We start from the raw sequence: 15,506 nt of genomic DNA on the forward strand, positions 1-15,506 counted from the left end.
GAGATCACTAATTTAGGACTACCTGCAATATAGAACAATTTTCTGTTGCAAGAGAATGCATTAATGGTAAACACAAGGGAAACAATGTGAGCAGTTAAATTAAATGAGTAATTACCTCTCCAAATTCTTCATAGTTCTGTTCTAGGTAGGTCGTCCCTTTCTTTTCCTGAGACAACTCCCCATGGTTTTCAGATTGATCACTCTCACTCTCATTTGTCTTTCGACTATTCTCATGCAATTCATTTTCAGACTCTTCTAGGTTGTCTCGTTCAGATTTGTCTGAAAAAGCATCGTTCTCCAAGTGATGGTTTTCTAGAGCTGAATCATGAAGACTGAAACAAATAGATGGTTGTACTGTTTTAATTTCAAAACATTTGGAACCTCTGAAAATAAAAGGTTTATTCAGTCAAGTAGTGGGACTGAGCATTACAGCAAATATTCCCTGGAGAAAAATCCTTGAGAAAAATCTGGCTAAAGTTATCTTATATTTTGGTTAATACCACAAAGTCGTTCCCCCATCCCACCCCTTCTGGGCATTAGTCCTTAACCAAAACTAGGAGAGGAACTTTAATCATTAAGTGAGATGGGTGTTACGTGAATCACGCCCAATATTATGAACTTTTTTTGCTGTGGTTGTTAAATTGAATCACTACAGTTGTTGAGCAAAACTGGCTTCTCCCTTGATTTTGAAAGTTGGCTCGGAATGCCACAAATGGTGATCACTTGAGCCTAAGATCCATCATAAATACGTGATCTACTCAAAAGATCAGGGGCCAAAGCCACTCTCATTTGAGAATCTGGGGCCTAAGTGAAATTTAGTAAATGGTGGCTCATGGAAATAAATAAAGCACTATAAAACAAAACAGAGCAAGGACCATTTGTGAATGTGAAGCTAAATATAAAACTTTCTTTTAGTAACCATCTATATCTGACCCTTCTTTTCCTCACTGCCATCTCCGTCTTGCTGGATTAGCCCTGCTCTGTATTCAAGCTTGATCTGACCATTCAATACCAATATCCAAGCATCAAGAACAAAAAGTTGCAAATGCTGGTTACCCTATTATTTAACTCTACTGTTTACTAAGCCAAAGCCACAAACGAAAAACAAAAAAGATTTATCACTCCTGAAAATGTGCAATTGGTAAGACTGCTTTCATAAAAACCTCCTCAGAATCTGAAAGTCTTTGCTAGGAAGGTTTACAGTCACACACTGATCAAATATAGTGATTTCTGACTTTAAGCCAAGCTATATTTATAGTAGTTCAATGGACCTACTTCTATTTATATTAGCTGAGTTGGCCTTTACTTTTGATGCATTTCAGAAAAGAATTACAGTGGAAATGGCTTTGCGTATTTATAGATGGGCACTCCTAACATTTTCCAGCCAAAAATTATTGCATCTTTCTTTCTTAATGGATTTTCTCTGGACAGAAAAAGAAATAATGGTGGGAAATTTCATATCTACACTCTTCTTCCTTATCTAACATAGAATCTCATGAATAAACATAGAATACATGGACCTGAAAACATTGACTAGGAGCAGTTTAGAATCTTTTTTTTAAAATAGCAATGTATTTTAATAATAAAAATCAAGTGCAGTAAGATTATCTCTGTGTCAAGATCATACAAACTACACAGTTTAAAGAAAGGTGGAATATTGATGGGCATGTTGGTACAGGTCATAGACTGATTTACTGCTTTCTGGACATGCAATCAAGATTTTTTTAAAATTCCAACTTTTAACCTTTTTAGAGTACATATTTTTCAAAGTAACAATACATGGAGAAAATAATAGAGAAGGAATACTCTTTCCAACATGCAGGATATGGTAAACATGATTTTCTTAGGAGCCGAGGTGGCGCAGTGGTTAAATGCAGCACTGCAGGCTACTGCTAGATCAGCAGTTCAGCGGTTCAAATCTCACCGGCTCAGGGTTGACTCAGCCTTCCATCCTTCCGAGGTGGGTAAAATGAGGACCCAGATTGTTGGGGGCAATATGCTGACTCTCTGTAAACCGCTTAGAGAGGGCTGAAAGCCCTATGAAGCGGTATATAAGTCTACTGCTATTGCTATTTCTTAATCATACAGTATGCATCTCATTTAAGATAATATACCAAATCATTGCCTCTCAGCTTTTCCTAAGATGTAAGAAAATAACACCTGAGTTTCTCAACTTCTAGATGGAGTTGATTCTCACATACCCAAAGTCCATCACATTGTCCAATCTCCCACTGTCATGGATCTCAAATCCATGGTAAATCTGCATGCTATGCTGAGTAGCAAACTTACATAGACACAGAGGATGTATTTCAAGTCTGGCAGAATAACTTTTGAAATCCAATCCTATTTTATTTGTCTCTAGAATTATTGGCAGGTTTCATAACCAATATTAAGAATGGAACTGAATACTTCTTGGCTCTTAACTCAGGCTATTAATCATTAAAAGGAAAAGTGCTTGCCATTTCCTTCAACATGATATATTTACATTTCTTTCATCTGCAAAAGATGGTTGATGACAGATTCTTTAGACTCAGATAAATCTTCTTTGCATCTCACAATAAAGAAAAACTGCTATCATTGGACTAGAATGATAAGTGAAAAAATAAAATCTTTATTCAGATCCTCCTTAAATATTATAGCCCCAGTTCAGCTATGCTGCACATGCATGGGCACCTCCTGCCGGCCAGCTGGTCTTTGGGTCCCTGCCACACATGCATAAGGGGCAGGGCGCATGTGGGGCCCACGCGTACATGTGCAGGGGGCATGCGGATACGCAGGGGGTGGGGCACATGCGCAGGGGTCATGTGCGCATTGTATTTTGAGGGTTTGGGCGTGCACACATGCTTTGGGCACTCGGTCTGGAAAAGGTTAGCCATCACTGATCTAGCACCTTATGATAGATCAGGGGTAGTCAACCTTTTTATACCTACCGCCCACTTTTGTATCTCTGTTAGTAGTAAAATTTTGTAACCGCCCACTGGTTCCACAGTAATGGTGATTTTATGAAAACCTAATGAAAATGTTTTTAAATAATGCTATGAATTTTTTTTAAAAAGTCAATTAAATTTTAAAAAAGGAAAGTGCTTCAGTATCAGACAAAACCCCTACCACCCACCATGAAAGCTGGAATGCCCACTAGTGGGCGGTAGGGACCAGGTTGACTACCACTGTGATAGATTATGAAATAAAATAATCTACAATCATATAATGTAGTAAGGCATAATCCAAACTACGAAATCAAAACGTTGTGTAAAGAATCCCTTTATTAGCTGGCAGCAGGATTCTTCATTAATAGGAAACTTTCATTATTAGAGAAATATTCAAACCATTTGGACAGGATGCTATATGTGTGCAATAATAATAATCAGAAAAGGGATGCATTAATCTCCATTTCTCACTCAAAGCAGTTTTAATTGAGAGAAAGCAATTAGCCAGCACAGAGATGCAATAAACACTGAGGAGCAAAATGATCCAAGAATTAATGACTGATTCTTTAAATCATCATGTCTGCGACTCTTCCCTTCAAGACTATGTTAAATAATCTGAAAACGCATTAAGTGTAATTAAGTGACCTAATAATGAGATCATGTCAGAATAATTAGCTTACTTTCTTGAGGAGATGTTATTTAACTGGAGGGTTTATCCCTGCATGATACCTTAACTGATATATCTTGAATGGTTAGATATTCTGGAAGATCAGCTGTCTGAACATTCACTTTCTGGATTATACTGTGAACATTTGAATGCTGCAGATGCATAGCTAGATCAGACCAAAGAGGTCAGCATCCAAAGTGGCCAGGCAAGTTACTTCAGAGAATCAAAAAAAAAAGGAATCAAAAGCAAAAGTAATTCTCTACGGTCCAGTGGTGCGTTCCGGATCCTGTTGCAACCGGTACGGTGCAACGGGGCTCAGCGGCCACCACATGAATGCATGCAGTGCATGCGCATGTGCCCTTACCTCCTGGGATGCTCCCTGACGCCTCTGTAATGCTCCAGCCGCTCAGTGGAGCATTGCGCAGGCTCCGTACGCTGCGCACACGTGTGCAAATGGCCTGTTTCCTTCAAATACAGGTAAGGAACAAGGGCGGCTGGGACTGGCCCTCTGGAGCACCAGAACGGAACGGTACCCGGTCCTCCCGGCAGGCACTGATACGCCCGTACAGGGGTGTACCGCCTACAACCCACCACTGCTACTGTCATTTCCCAGTCATTAAGATTCTGAAGGAAGTTGCTTTTGAATGTGGTGCTATTTTAGATTGCCTTAGTCTTTCCTAATTTATTCCTGAAATAAATATAACCAATAAACCAATAAATATTTAAATAAATAAATAAATAAACAACCAATTTCATTGTATTTAAGTACAATGACAATAAAGATTATACTTATACTTAAATGTTTTTATAGCCATCTAAATGAAATCTGGGCATTCTATGGCCCATGAACTACATCTGGTCCTTTGGCTATTTTTGTGCGGCCTGCGGCAATGACTACGGTGGTGGTAGTGGCGGCAGTGACAGCAGCAGCCCTATTAGTTTGGCCCTCCACAACAGTGCCAGTTTTCCGTGTGGCCATGTGGGAAAAACAATCACCTGATCTAAACAAATGGCCATTATCCATTCTTGCTACTATGGGCAATGCAGACATGGGAAATGGTGGATGAATACACAATCCAGAATTGATTCCAAAGCAGCAAGTGGATGATACGTTCTAACATTATTACAGAAAATATAATATAAAAAATATATAACAAAGAATATTGTTTAGATGACCATATATGTTTTGTTCTTGGTTCTAGTGCCAGAAACAATTTTATTAGTGGAAGAAACTAAATAGATTCCATCGAAGGTTACATATATATACATTCTTTGTTAGAAGCGTCACTTTTGAGTATACATGCATAACATTTTGGTGCAACTTGCTAAAAAATTTCCCAAAAGAAAATACTGGAAATTTATAATATGGAGAAGCAACGATGCAACCAACTTCCCTAACCCAAGTCTATCCTATTTATCCTTTCATTTTTCTTTTTCATAAGGAAAGAAATCACTCTACTATAGTTTGATCAATTAGACAAGAGATAATAGTGGATTAATTGGGAGCGGGGAAGACCACTTCCATGTAGGAAGCATTTCCAACTTCAGAATATATACAGTTGAAAGAAGCTCATTCTTACTGGAAAAGTTCCTGATCTGAGACCGTCGCCGTGTGGAGCAAGTTGTACAGCCCAGCGTGTGAAGAATCATTTGAGCAATTCAGATCTCCATCTTTCGCTTGCTTAGAAGCACTTAGCCTGAAGAGGCTGGAGCAGCGCAAGGCCAATTCCAGGGCATCTAACCAGCATCGACCTTTGAAACAGAAGCAAAGCAGTCAAACTGGCAATGCACAACAATGACTGTTTCCAATTACACACTGGCAACATTTAACCAATGAAAAGTCAGCCTACTTTTTTTTCCTTTAAAGAAAATGTGATGAATAACTCTATCAACAAAGAATAAAAATGAAGGTCAAACATAATTCTCCACCAGTGAACACTGAGAGCAAATATTCAATTCACAACATTAAAAATTAAGCTAAACCTTACCAAAACCAAGAGTTAAAAGGAAGGGTATGGGCAAAGAGAAAAAGATGGGAAATCAGTTCTGGTAAATAAAAGCATTGCCACCAGTTTTGTTTAGTCTCCATCAAAATTCCTAAACTTGCCGTGAGTCATAAAAGAAGCCTAAAAAAAAAATCTAGCAATTAATGGCAATAGTAGAATAAGGCTAATAATACGAATCACGCTGTATGCTAGCTAAGAGCCAAGCCTTGCAGAAAGATTAATACATTCTAGATTTACCTGCAGAACAACAGAGAAGATTTTTAAAAATAAATGCAACAAAAATGAAAGATTGCTGGGATATATACATATGATGTAAAGGAAAATGTATTAAGTAGAAGATTGGCATTTAAACTTGACTATTTCTATTTCCAAAATGGCCATATTTTGCATATATGTAAAATTTGGAAATACCTCAAATTATATAAGAGATATCCATCAGGCTTAATGTTTCTGGTGCATTATAAAGAAAATTTGACACTCTCTTCTGATAAATGGATTTTTACCACAGCTCTGGTTTCATGATATATCTAAAACTTTACAACAGCGGTGTCAAACTCGTGTCTTCATGGCAGCGTCATGTGACGTATCGGGACTTTTCCCACCTTCGCTAAATCAGGTGTGGGTATGACCAGTGCATGATGCATCCGGACTGTGGACTTGACAGTCTTGCTTTAGAAGCACATTCAACTTAGAAGGTGTGGATAGAATCAAAAGCGAATAAAAGAATTTCTTAGTAAGAAAGACCAAGGAAAAAGTCTTCAATGCAGCTGCTGGATAAAAGAAGGTACACAGATTGTCAATTACCTGGCTCAGTGACATAAATTAGGCCAATATGGGGGGACTGGGGGACACCCACCCACCACAAAAAGCACTGAGGACAGAACAGGAAAGAACATTTAAGTTCAATTCTCTGAAGACAAGATAAAACTGCTTATCTTGTCCTTCTGCTGCTACCTTGCCTCAGTCTTGCCACAGATAGCTCTTTATTTGAAGGCCTCTTTGATCTCTGCGGCAAATTGGGAGAAGGACTGCTCAAACGCTCCCAGTACAAGTGTTCTTTCTGTCTCCATATCTTGGTGTTCTAGCTGATTCAAAGTAGGGTTGAGTTGAGAAAAGGTGGCTTATATGCAGCAGTACCATCTTATCTCCTATAGATGGAGCTGTATCTCTAGTATAACAATAGCTGTACTACTGTAAGATTATTTATTGATTTGATCTTATTTGATTATAATTTCTATTGTCCAAAAGTAGCAGCACCTTTCAACCTGTTCATGATCATTATTCTGGCATAAATTACATTGACAGTAGTCTGGTGTTCATTAAACTTTTCTAGTTTTTAAATACCATTTTGAGACTCCTTGGTAGGAAAATCACTGCTCAGTATTTGGATCTATTATTAAAGATATCGATATTTTAATTTTAGAAATGATATTTCCTGCAACTGAATAAGCCGAATAAGCCGAATTCATGTTTTAACAGGACACTGCTTTCATTATCCTTACTGAAGGACTGTATCCTGCTTGTTTTATCTGTACAAATTTGTATATATTTTGAAACATTGTACATAAAAATATTAATACTTATGTAGGCAAAATTGTTTTATTTATAATAGTAAGAGTAACTGTGGTATCCATGTTTTTTCTAAGTATCTGTACTTGAGACTTAAAAACACAATATAACTCTCTCTGTAATGCCTTTTTGCCTCAGATACTTCACAAACAGTACAATGGATGAAAACCAATATCCAAAGTTGGTCTCTGTTAATCTGGTGAAATGTAACACGTAATATTAAATAATGACACTGTGGAGAATACACAAGTATATCTACGGTCCAGTCCCTTAAACATAAAGAAGACACAAGTTTGCAGAACATGTTTTAATTGTAAATTACAGCTGAAAAAAGAGAACATTTATTATGATTTCTGCAAAGCCAAGCAATTTCTATTCTATTTGTTGAAAAGCAAAAACTGTGCACTAACACTTCTATTTTTTTTTTCTGATCATCAAACAGAATTTCTGGATCCTTTAGAAATATGCTTTTTTCTATTGCGCTCTATTTCTGCCTTATCACATGTATGTGATTGTTTGAAAAATGGATAATAAGTATTATAATAAATATTATCCATTTATCAAAATACCATTTTATTATATTTGCTATTAAGCAGAATTCTCCAAAACAGGAGATGATGATGATGATGATCTGATAATGATTTATTGGGTCCTTCTAGCATACACAATATAAAAATAATTGTATAACTAAGCCTACTATTCTGGTGACTTCCCCTGGTGACATCATGGGGTTCCACCACAAAACCGCGGAGGACAAAATCGCGCTCGACGAAAGCGCGCATTGACGTCATCACAGCGCGACAAAAACATCGCGCTGTGATCGAAAAATGTAAAAATAAGCGAAAACCTTACCCTAACCCCCCAAACCTAACCCTAAACCTAACCCTTAACCTAACCCTAAACGTAACCCTTAACCTAACGCTAAACCTAACGCTAACCCTTAACCTAACGCTAAACGTAACCCTAACGCTCTAAACCTAACCCTAACCCTTAACCTAACCCTAACCCTAACCCTTACCTTTATGTGAATCGGCTTGCTTTAATTTTATTTTTATTTCAATTTTTATTTTTTTTCGTCGTGCTGTGATGACGTCAAATGCGCGCTTTTGTCGAGCGCGATTTTGTCCTCCGCGGTTTTGATGGGTCACGCATCATGGATATGTCTCTAGTTTTCTGGGCAAAAGCATGGAAATGGATTGTTGCTGTCTTACTCTAGTGGAGACTTGGGGATATGCTGATGTGCTGTTATCTGATAATGGTCTCTAGATCATGCTGACCTACAACTTTAAGTGTTGTTGAGGTATTGGACATTAATTTACCTTTTCTGGATATGGTATAGAGTAGACCAAAACCAGTACCTGAATAAAGACAGAGGGGGAGGGATGGAGGGAGATAGAGAGAAACAGAGACACAGAGAGAGAGAGACTGTGTGTGTGTGTGTGTGTGTGTGTGTGTGTGTGTCCATGCAGGCACATGTCATTGCACACATGTACTTTGTATTTATCAGAATAATGCATAATAATGGCATCAGTAACATAAGTAACAAATAGTAGTGGTTCCCAAACCAATGAATGTTGAAAATCTTGTATAGAATTTAATGGCTGAAAACAATGCAGTTTTAGATCCACAATTTTGGCCTTACATTTTTTTCTCCAATACAGTTTTCACGGTGATTTAAGAAACCCAAGGCAACTGGATCCAAAACTTTGCTGAATCATAAAAGCAAACTGAGGCTGCAAGTATATGTCCATGACTACTTTCTTGAGAGCAATGTCTACCGAAAATCGATTTGGAATAAAATGATTATGCTATAAATTGGTCTTAACCTATTCTCTTTTACCCATTTAGCATTGATCACATCTGAATGGACAATGTCATTTATGTATTGTTGGACTGTTATTCCATGATGCGTCATCTATCGAGAAATGCAGTAACAACAAGCCATATGAGACATGACATGAAATGCTCATGGGATAAAGAGAGTTGGTGGCTTATAAAAAGGGAGCAAACCTTTGGCCACTCTGTGGTTTTTAAAAAGTGAATTGTTAGGCTGAAGGAAAGACAAGACACAAATGTGAAAATAATTGCATTTCACTCAATCTGCCACTTCACAGAAAAATTCAGTTTCAAGACGTTTCAAGGATATGGAGGTCCAAGTAGGGAGATAAATACAAACATCTGCTTCTTGATTTCATAAGGTTTATTATATCCAGCTGCTAACAATTAAAATGAAGCCTTTAGGCTACTGGCAATAAGACAGGTCAACCCAATCTATCTTAGTCAAAAAAGAATTATATGACTAATTATTTCAGTTTTTCCCAAGGTGGCATCAGGATGAAAGTCCTTAAGAAAAAAAACCTGCATCTAGTCTCCTCTGGCAGAATTACCAAGAATTATGAAGTATCTTGATTTGTAATTCAAGATAAAACAGAAGGGCTGTTAAAGTGATCCTGAAGGAGATAATAGCTTTTAAGATTTAGATTGATAGGCAGCCACCCACCGGAGCTACTCAATTGCCTCAAAAGCCTGAGGGACTGGTTGGTTTTCATTTCTTTTCCATGGGCAGACTTGGGAGCAATATTTGAAATACCCTGTCATTTTGTGAACTACTATCTTTCCAAAATTAATTATGTGTTGCAGCTATCTTGGGAAAAGAAACAAAACAAAAGTTAAAGCACCAGTAGAAAAGTATTCAGTAAAGTTTTCCTCACAAAATGTAGGGTAGTAATTAAAAAAACAAGAAGTCTGAAAACTCTGTTTATCCCCAAACATTTTATATTCATTTTTGCTATACTAAAAGGGCAATTTTCATCTCTAATTAATCAATCAATCAAAGTCTTAGAGAATCCTCTAGGAGGTTAGGATTTCCAGAGGATGAGAGCTCAGTGTTCCAATTCAGAAAAATTTGGAAATTGACTTACAGTATTTTTCGCTCCATAAGACACACTACACTCCCTGCCCCGCCCCCCAAAAAAGTGGGTGGAAATGTCTGTGCATCTTATGGAGCGACTATTGCGTCACTGACGGGCCCATGGTGGTTTGCCATATCTGGGGGGAGGGTGGTTGGTGGGGCAGCAACGAGAAGCAGCAGCGGCGAACAGCAGCCGTAATCCCCACCGCCTGGAACAGCTAATCGGTGGTATTCCAGGAGGCTGATCCATGCAATCAGCTGTTCTAGGCAACAGGGATTGCTGCCACCATTCGTCGCTGCTGCCTGTTGCTGCTGTTGCACCCGCCCCCTAGGTACGCTGCCATTGCTGCCTCCTCCATATCTGCTGCCTCCGCCGAGAACACTGGAGCCTTCACTGGAGCAGCGTGAACGGCGGCAGTGATCCTCAATGCCTAGAACAGCTGCTCGACAGTTGGATCGGCCTCCCAGAATGCCGCTGATCAGCTGTTCCAGGCGACGGGCATCACTGCTGCCATTTGCTGCTGCTCCAGTGAAGGCTCCAGCATTCCCCGGAGGAGGCAACAAGCAATGGCAGTGTTTCCTGTCAGCCAGACCACTGATCGGTGATGCTGATTGGCGAGGCAGGGATCCAGCCATCACTCAGCTGACCAGTGATGGGTACAACGGAGCAGAGCCCTGACAAGCCACATGCTGGGGTTGCGATAACATGCTGAAATTGACCAGGCTGCTTGCTGTAAAGGTGGCAGAAGCAGATTTTGTTTTGTTTTCCTCCTCTAAACCTAGGTGTGTCTTATGCTCATGAGTATTTTATGAAGCAAAAATATGGTAAAGTGACTGAGGGTGAAATCCTTTAATTCACAGTAAACCAGCTGATCTTGTTCAGTTGGAGAAAAAGAGTTTATATCAAGGAAGAAAAACAAACTATCAAAAAGAGAAGGAACAGAAGATCCTGCCTACTTCTGTCTACTTGTAACATTGGGCTCCAACTCCTATTGACTTTCTGGAGAAGCTGGCAGAAACAACTGCAAATGGCAATCAAATAATTGTGGGGCACTTCTTGCCAACCAGTTGTAAGTGCGAACAGGTTACCAATCACTCAGATCTGTGGGATTGGCAGCATGACATTTTACAAAGGTTGGAAGTGCTCTGCAAGTTGTCAAGCACTCTTTCAAGGGCCACTGTCACTTCAAATGGTTGTTAAATGAGCAGTCATAACTCAAGGACTACCAGTGTCTTATGATTTGGGAGAACCTAGCATTTAGTTCAATAAGACATTTCGGTATCAGTATGCAGGGAGCTATGCTGTTAACTGACAACAGAAATGTAGCCTAACCTATTATTTGTAACCAAATAAAAATCTGATTTCAGGCCAATAAATATGTGGTTCAACTGACATTCTGATTATAAAATTAAAAACCAATAAAACAAAAATTATATTATTTCACTTAATGTGAGTGATCTAAAAGACAATTGATTTGTCAGAATGGAAGGAAAGCATTTTGGTTTTTTTCTGAAATGTGTAATATTATAGGAAATGAAGATCTCTTCCCTATGAAAAAAGCACTGCCTGAGAAAGTTATAAACATTAGAGATTAAATGGATGATCACAGAAGAAACACTGCTTGATTCAAAGCATTGATGAAAAAAATAGCAGAAGCCTTTTAATTATAACAGCATTTTTGCAAATATGTTACCATTTCACATTTATAGTTTTTAATTTACAGAAAAATACACTTGTAAATGTACTTATAACTGAATATGAAATTATATTTCAGCAAGAGCAACTAAGTTTACTTATATAATATTTCATATGTTAAACAATTCAAATAGAATATAGTACTGTAATATATTTTGACTGAACTCATAATGTAAACTATTTTTTAAAATGTAACAAAAAAGGTTGTAGACCAAAGTAGGTTCTACAATGGAACCTCCTTTCATGTCAATCACAGCAAGGACAGTATTTTTTTAAAACACAGTTCATCCTCAATAGCACCCAAACTAGAGTAAATTGAGGAAACAACTGTATTTAATGCATGGACAGAAATCAAACACTAAAATAAAATGTGTTAATTGTACAAGACATAGAAGCTGTTTGCGGCCATCTTATAGCCCTGTGGCTATCTGCTCTAAATTCAGCCTTTTTAAATGTTTGTGGTGTATATAATAATCAAGTTTAAAACCAAAACAATTAGTGCATGTTTTCATATGCTTGAACTTCCATTCCTTTGCATTTTGAAACACCTGTTGTTTAGCAGTACAATGAAACCATGATCTCTCTGAATAACAATTGTAAAAAGAGGCAGAGAGGAAGAATATATATTGCAGGGAACTAATGTCACTTCAACACTGACTAACTAAAAGTGTATCAAAAATAAAAATCACAACACTGGGAAAAGCACTTGGGTAGATCCATGCTCTCACTCAAAAGTTGCTTTTGCAACAACTTATAGAGGCAAACAAAGGAATCATGGTTTGCATACGATGCACAAAGATAATATGTTGTGGGTTAGCATAATCTCCTTTTGTAATAAGGAATAATAAAATCTGATATTTATGGCAACAGCAAGCACTAGCATTTTCTGTTCTCTATGATGGGCAAGCAGTGAAGTGGAATGAAGGATGAGAAATGGTAACAGAATGTGGCTGGTTCTTTTCCCTATTTTAGGTGAACTTTATAGTGAAAATGCACTTCAACTGCTTTCATCCATCTTCCAACTTAGACAACACAAAGCTTGTGTCTGTTGCAACCTAGAAGATGAAAACAAGTCCTTTGCATCCCAGTGTAACCTACTTGTAACAAGGTTGTAATTTATTCATCTTTTAAAATTACAACTGCTTGAATATATTGGAAATTTCAATGTAATTGAATTGTAATTGCAAAAACTTTCCTGGGTTGTGGGAAGTTGATAAATTATGTCAGCGAACAAAGAAAGGATAAAACTCACCGTCTGATTCAGAAGCTGCCCTGAAGATCAAGTAGCTGCTTGGAAGAGGTTGAGTGATTGACCCTACATTCTCTCCCTTTGGACCCTGCAACAATTTGTGAAATGAAAAGAAACTTTCTTTACCACAAAATGTGTATTTCAATGTTATCTTCTTTACTTGGCATTTTCAATGTTATTCTTTTTAGGTTTCAAATAAGTGAAAATTATACAATTATATTTTGTCTTTAGTTGGAACAGCAAGTTTAATATAACTGAGACAGACAAATTCTGACATCTGGGAAACATGTTTGCAATTTTAAAATTGATAATTGGTATATCATCAGACATGCCTATTTTATTTAAAATGGAGTAGTAACTAACACCTTATTGGGAAATGATCAGGCAATCACAAAATGTAATTAACTAAGGTTAAAATATTCAGCAAAATATATTTGGTAGGAGGATTAGATCCTTGCTTTGCACATATTCATATCACGGCAATATACCGAAATTTAACTATTTCTATATAATAGAATACGGAATTAATTGCTCATGTCTCTATACAAAGATAAAAAATAGTTTTAAGTGTAAAATGCTCATTCCCTTTTACAAAACACACAAACCTATAGCAGCAGATATTCATAAAGCCTGTTCAGTACAAGTCACATATCTTGTATGAACATGAATTTCATATGATAGTGATCTGGACGGCTTAGCACCTTATGATTGCAACATTGGAGAATGCCCCTGGACCAGGGGTCCCCAACCCCTGGCCAAGGACCATAAAAACAAGTGTACATTACATGAATAAATATGCAAAAAGAAGCAGGTTGGAGGCTGTGTCCTCAGCATCTTTGTCTATACACCACTGATTTTAAGCGTTTTCTATCTTTTAAACTGATGATTTTTCAAGATGGATCAGCATGTGGGCAATCAATTGTACAAGAGCACAGAACAATTCTATACCTCTCATGTCACTAAATCCATTTCTCACCTAAAATAAATCAGGAATCTTTTAAAAATACTCTTTCAACTACTGCACATAATGTAAGCAAAACACCTAATGTAACAATGAATGTATTCAGTTGAAGAAAATGAGAACCCTATGATGAGGTCAGAAAAGTTGTGCAACAAAGAAAGGTGTCCAATTATTTTTACAATATTTCCTCTTGATAACTCAGTTATCAGTGTCTGAAGAATACTTAACATAAGAGGTCTGATTCTGAAGACTAGAAAGGCCTCTACAACCATTAACTCTGCAGTAGAGTTTGAAGGATCCTTAATGTTTTTATTTGATCATAACTTGAACTCGTATAAACTTTTGCACTGGCTATTTCTAGTTAATGCATAATGTAAAAGGGCACTGAGTAGTTATCATGGTGACCCTTTAGGTGGTTCCTCATTCTTCTGCAACTTCATGGACAGATTAATTGAAATCAGCCTTACAGATTACACAATGTGAGAGAATATAGTTAGGTTGGAGGTGATCTTAAACCCATGCTAATGCTGGAGCTGGAATGTAGTTCCTTATTTTTAAACTACAGGTGGTCCTCAAGTTATGACCACAATTGAACCCAAAATTTATGTTGCTAAGTGAAACATTTGCTAAGTGAGTTTGCCCCATTTTATGATTATTCTTGCCACAGTTGTTAAGTGAATCATTGCAGTTGTTAAATTAGTAACATGGTTGTTAACTGAATCTGGCTTCCCATTCACTTTGCTTGTCAGAAGGTCGCAAAAGGTGATCACATGATCTTGGGATATTCCAACTGTCATAAATGTGAGTCAGTTGTCAAGCATTCAAATGTAAATCACGTGACCACGGGGATGTTGTAAGAGTGGTAAGTGTGAAAAATGATCATAAGTTACTTTTTTCAGTCCTGTTGTAACTTTGAATGGTTACTAAATGAACTGTTGTAAGTTGAGGACTACCTGTATATGGCAGTTTTGAATTCCACCACCTTTTGTTCTGTTTCAGTATAATAATAGAGGTTTTAATGAATGGTTTAATTTTCAGCCTAATTGTCCATCCTAATATGTTCCGACTACATCCAAATGTTCTTTATGTTTCTTGCGATAAATGCAATACAGGACTGTATTATGAATAGGGGTTTGTATGGCAGCGTTATTCTAAGCCCCACAAAATCTAAGAGGGGCAGATGAGCCTATTCAACCATTGTTTACTGGGGTACAGATGCACCTCCACAGATCAATTATCCTGGCCTAGATCAGGGCATTTTACACCGCCCCCCACCCCCACCCCAAGGTGCCACATCCAGTCCTTTGGCTGTCCCTGCCTAGGCAGCCTGAGGTCAACTGGAAATTATTGATCAAAGTAAATAAGTAAGTGTATGCCCATGCATGCAATACAACTACATTGCTTTTATTTCGAAGATGACTATTTTTGTTTCCAATTTACATGGGTGCGTTGCGTGCCTAGATACTTTGACAGCCTATAGGTTCAACCATCCACAATCTGTTGTCTTCCCTAGAAGTTTA

At 37.7% G+C, this 15,506-nt stretch overlaps 1 protein-coding gene across 2 annotated transcripts in view; it reads right to left on the reverse strand.

Annotated features, from left to right (window-relative positions):
* OSBPL5 (oxysterol binding protein like 5) overlaps nucleotides 1-15,506 on the reverse strand; it is a 127,134-nt gene that overhangs the window by 18,852 nt on the left and 92,776 nt on the right. For both annotated transcript variants that reach the window (XM_032224431.1, XM_032224440.1), the window contains 3 exons: nucleotides 13,029-13,113; nucleotides 5,175-5,346; nucleotides 116-332 (listed from right to left, as the gene is read on the reverse strand). In XM_032224431.1, coding sequence (XP_032080322.1) covers nucleotides 116-332; nucleotides 5,175-5,346; nucleotides 13,029-13,113 — 474 coding nt within the window. The remainder of the gene's footprint in view (nucleotides 1-115; nucleotides 333-5,174; nucleotides 5,347-13,028; nucleotides 13,114-15,506) is intronic.

Source organism: Thamnophis elegans, chromosome 1 (genome assembly GCF_009769535.1).
Source record: "Thamnophis elegans isolate rThaEle1 chromosome 1, rThaEle1.pri, whole genome shotgun sequence".
Lineage (NCBI taxonomy): Eukaryota > Metazoa > Chordata > Lepidosauria > Squamata > Colubridae > Thamnophis > Thamnophis elegans.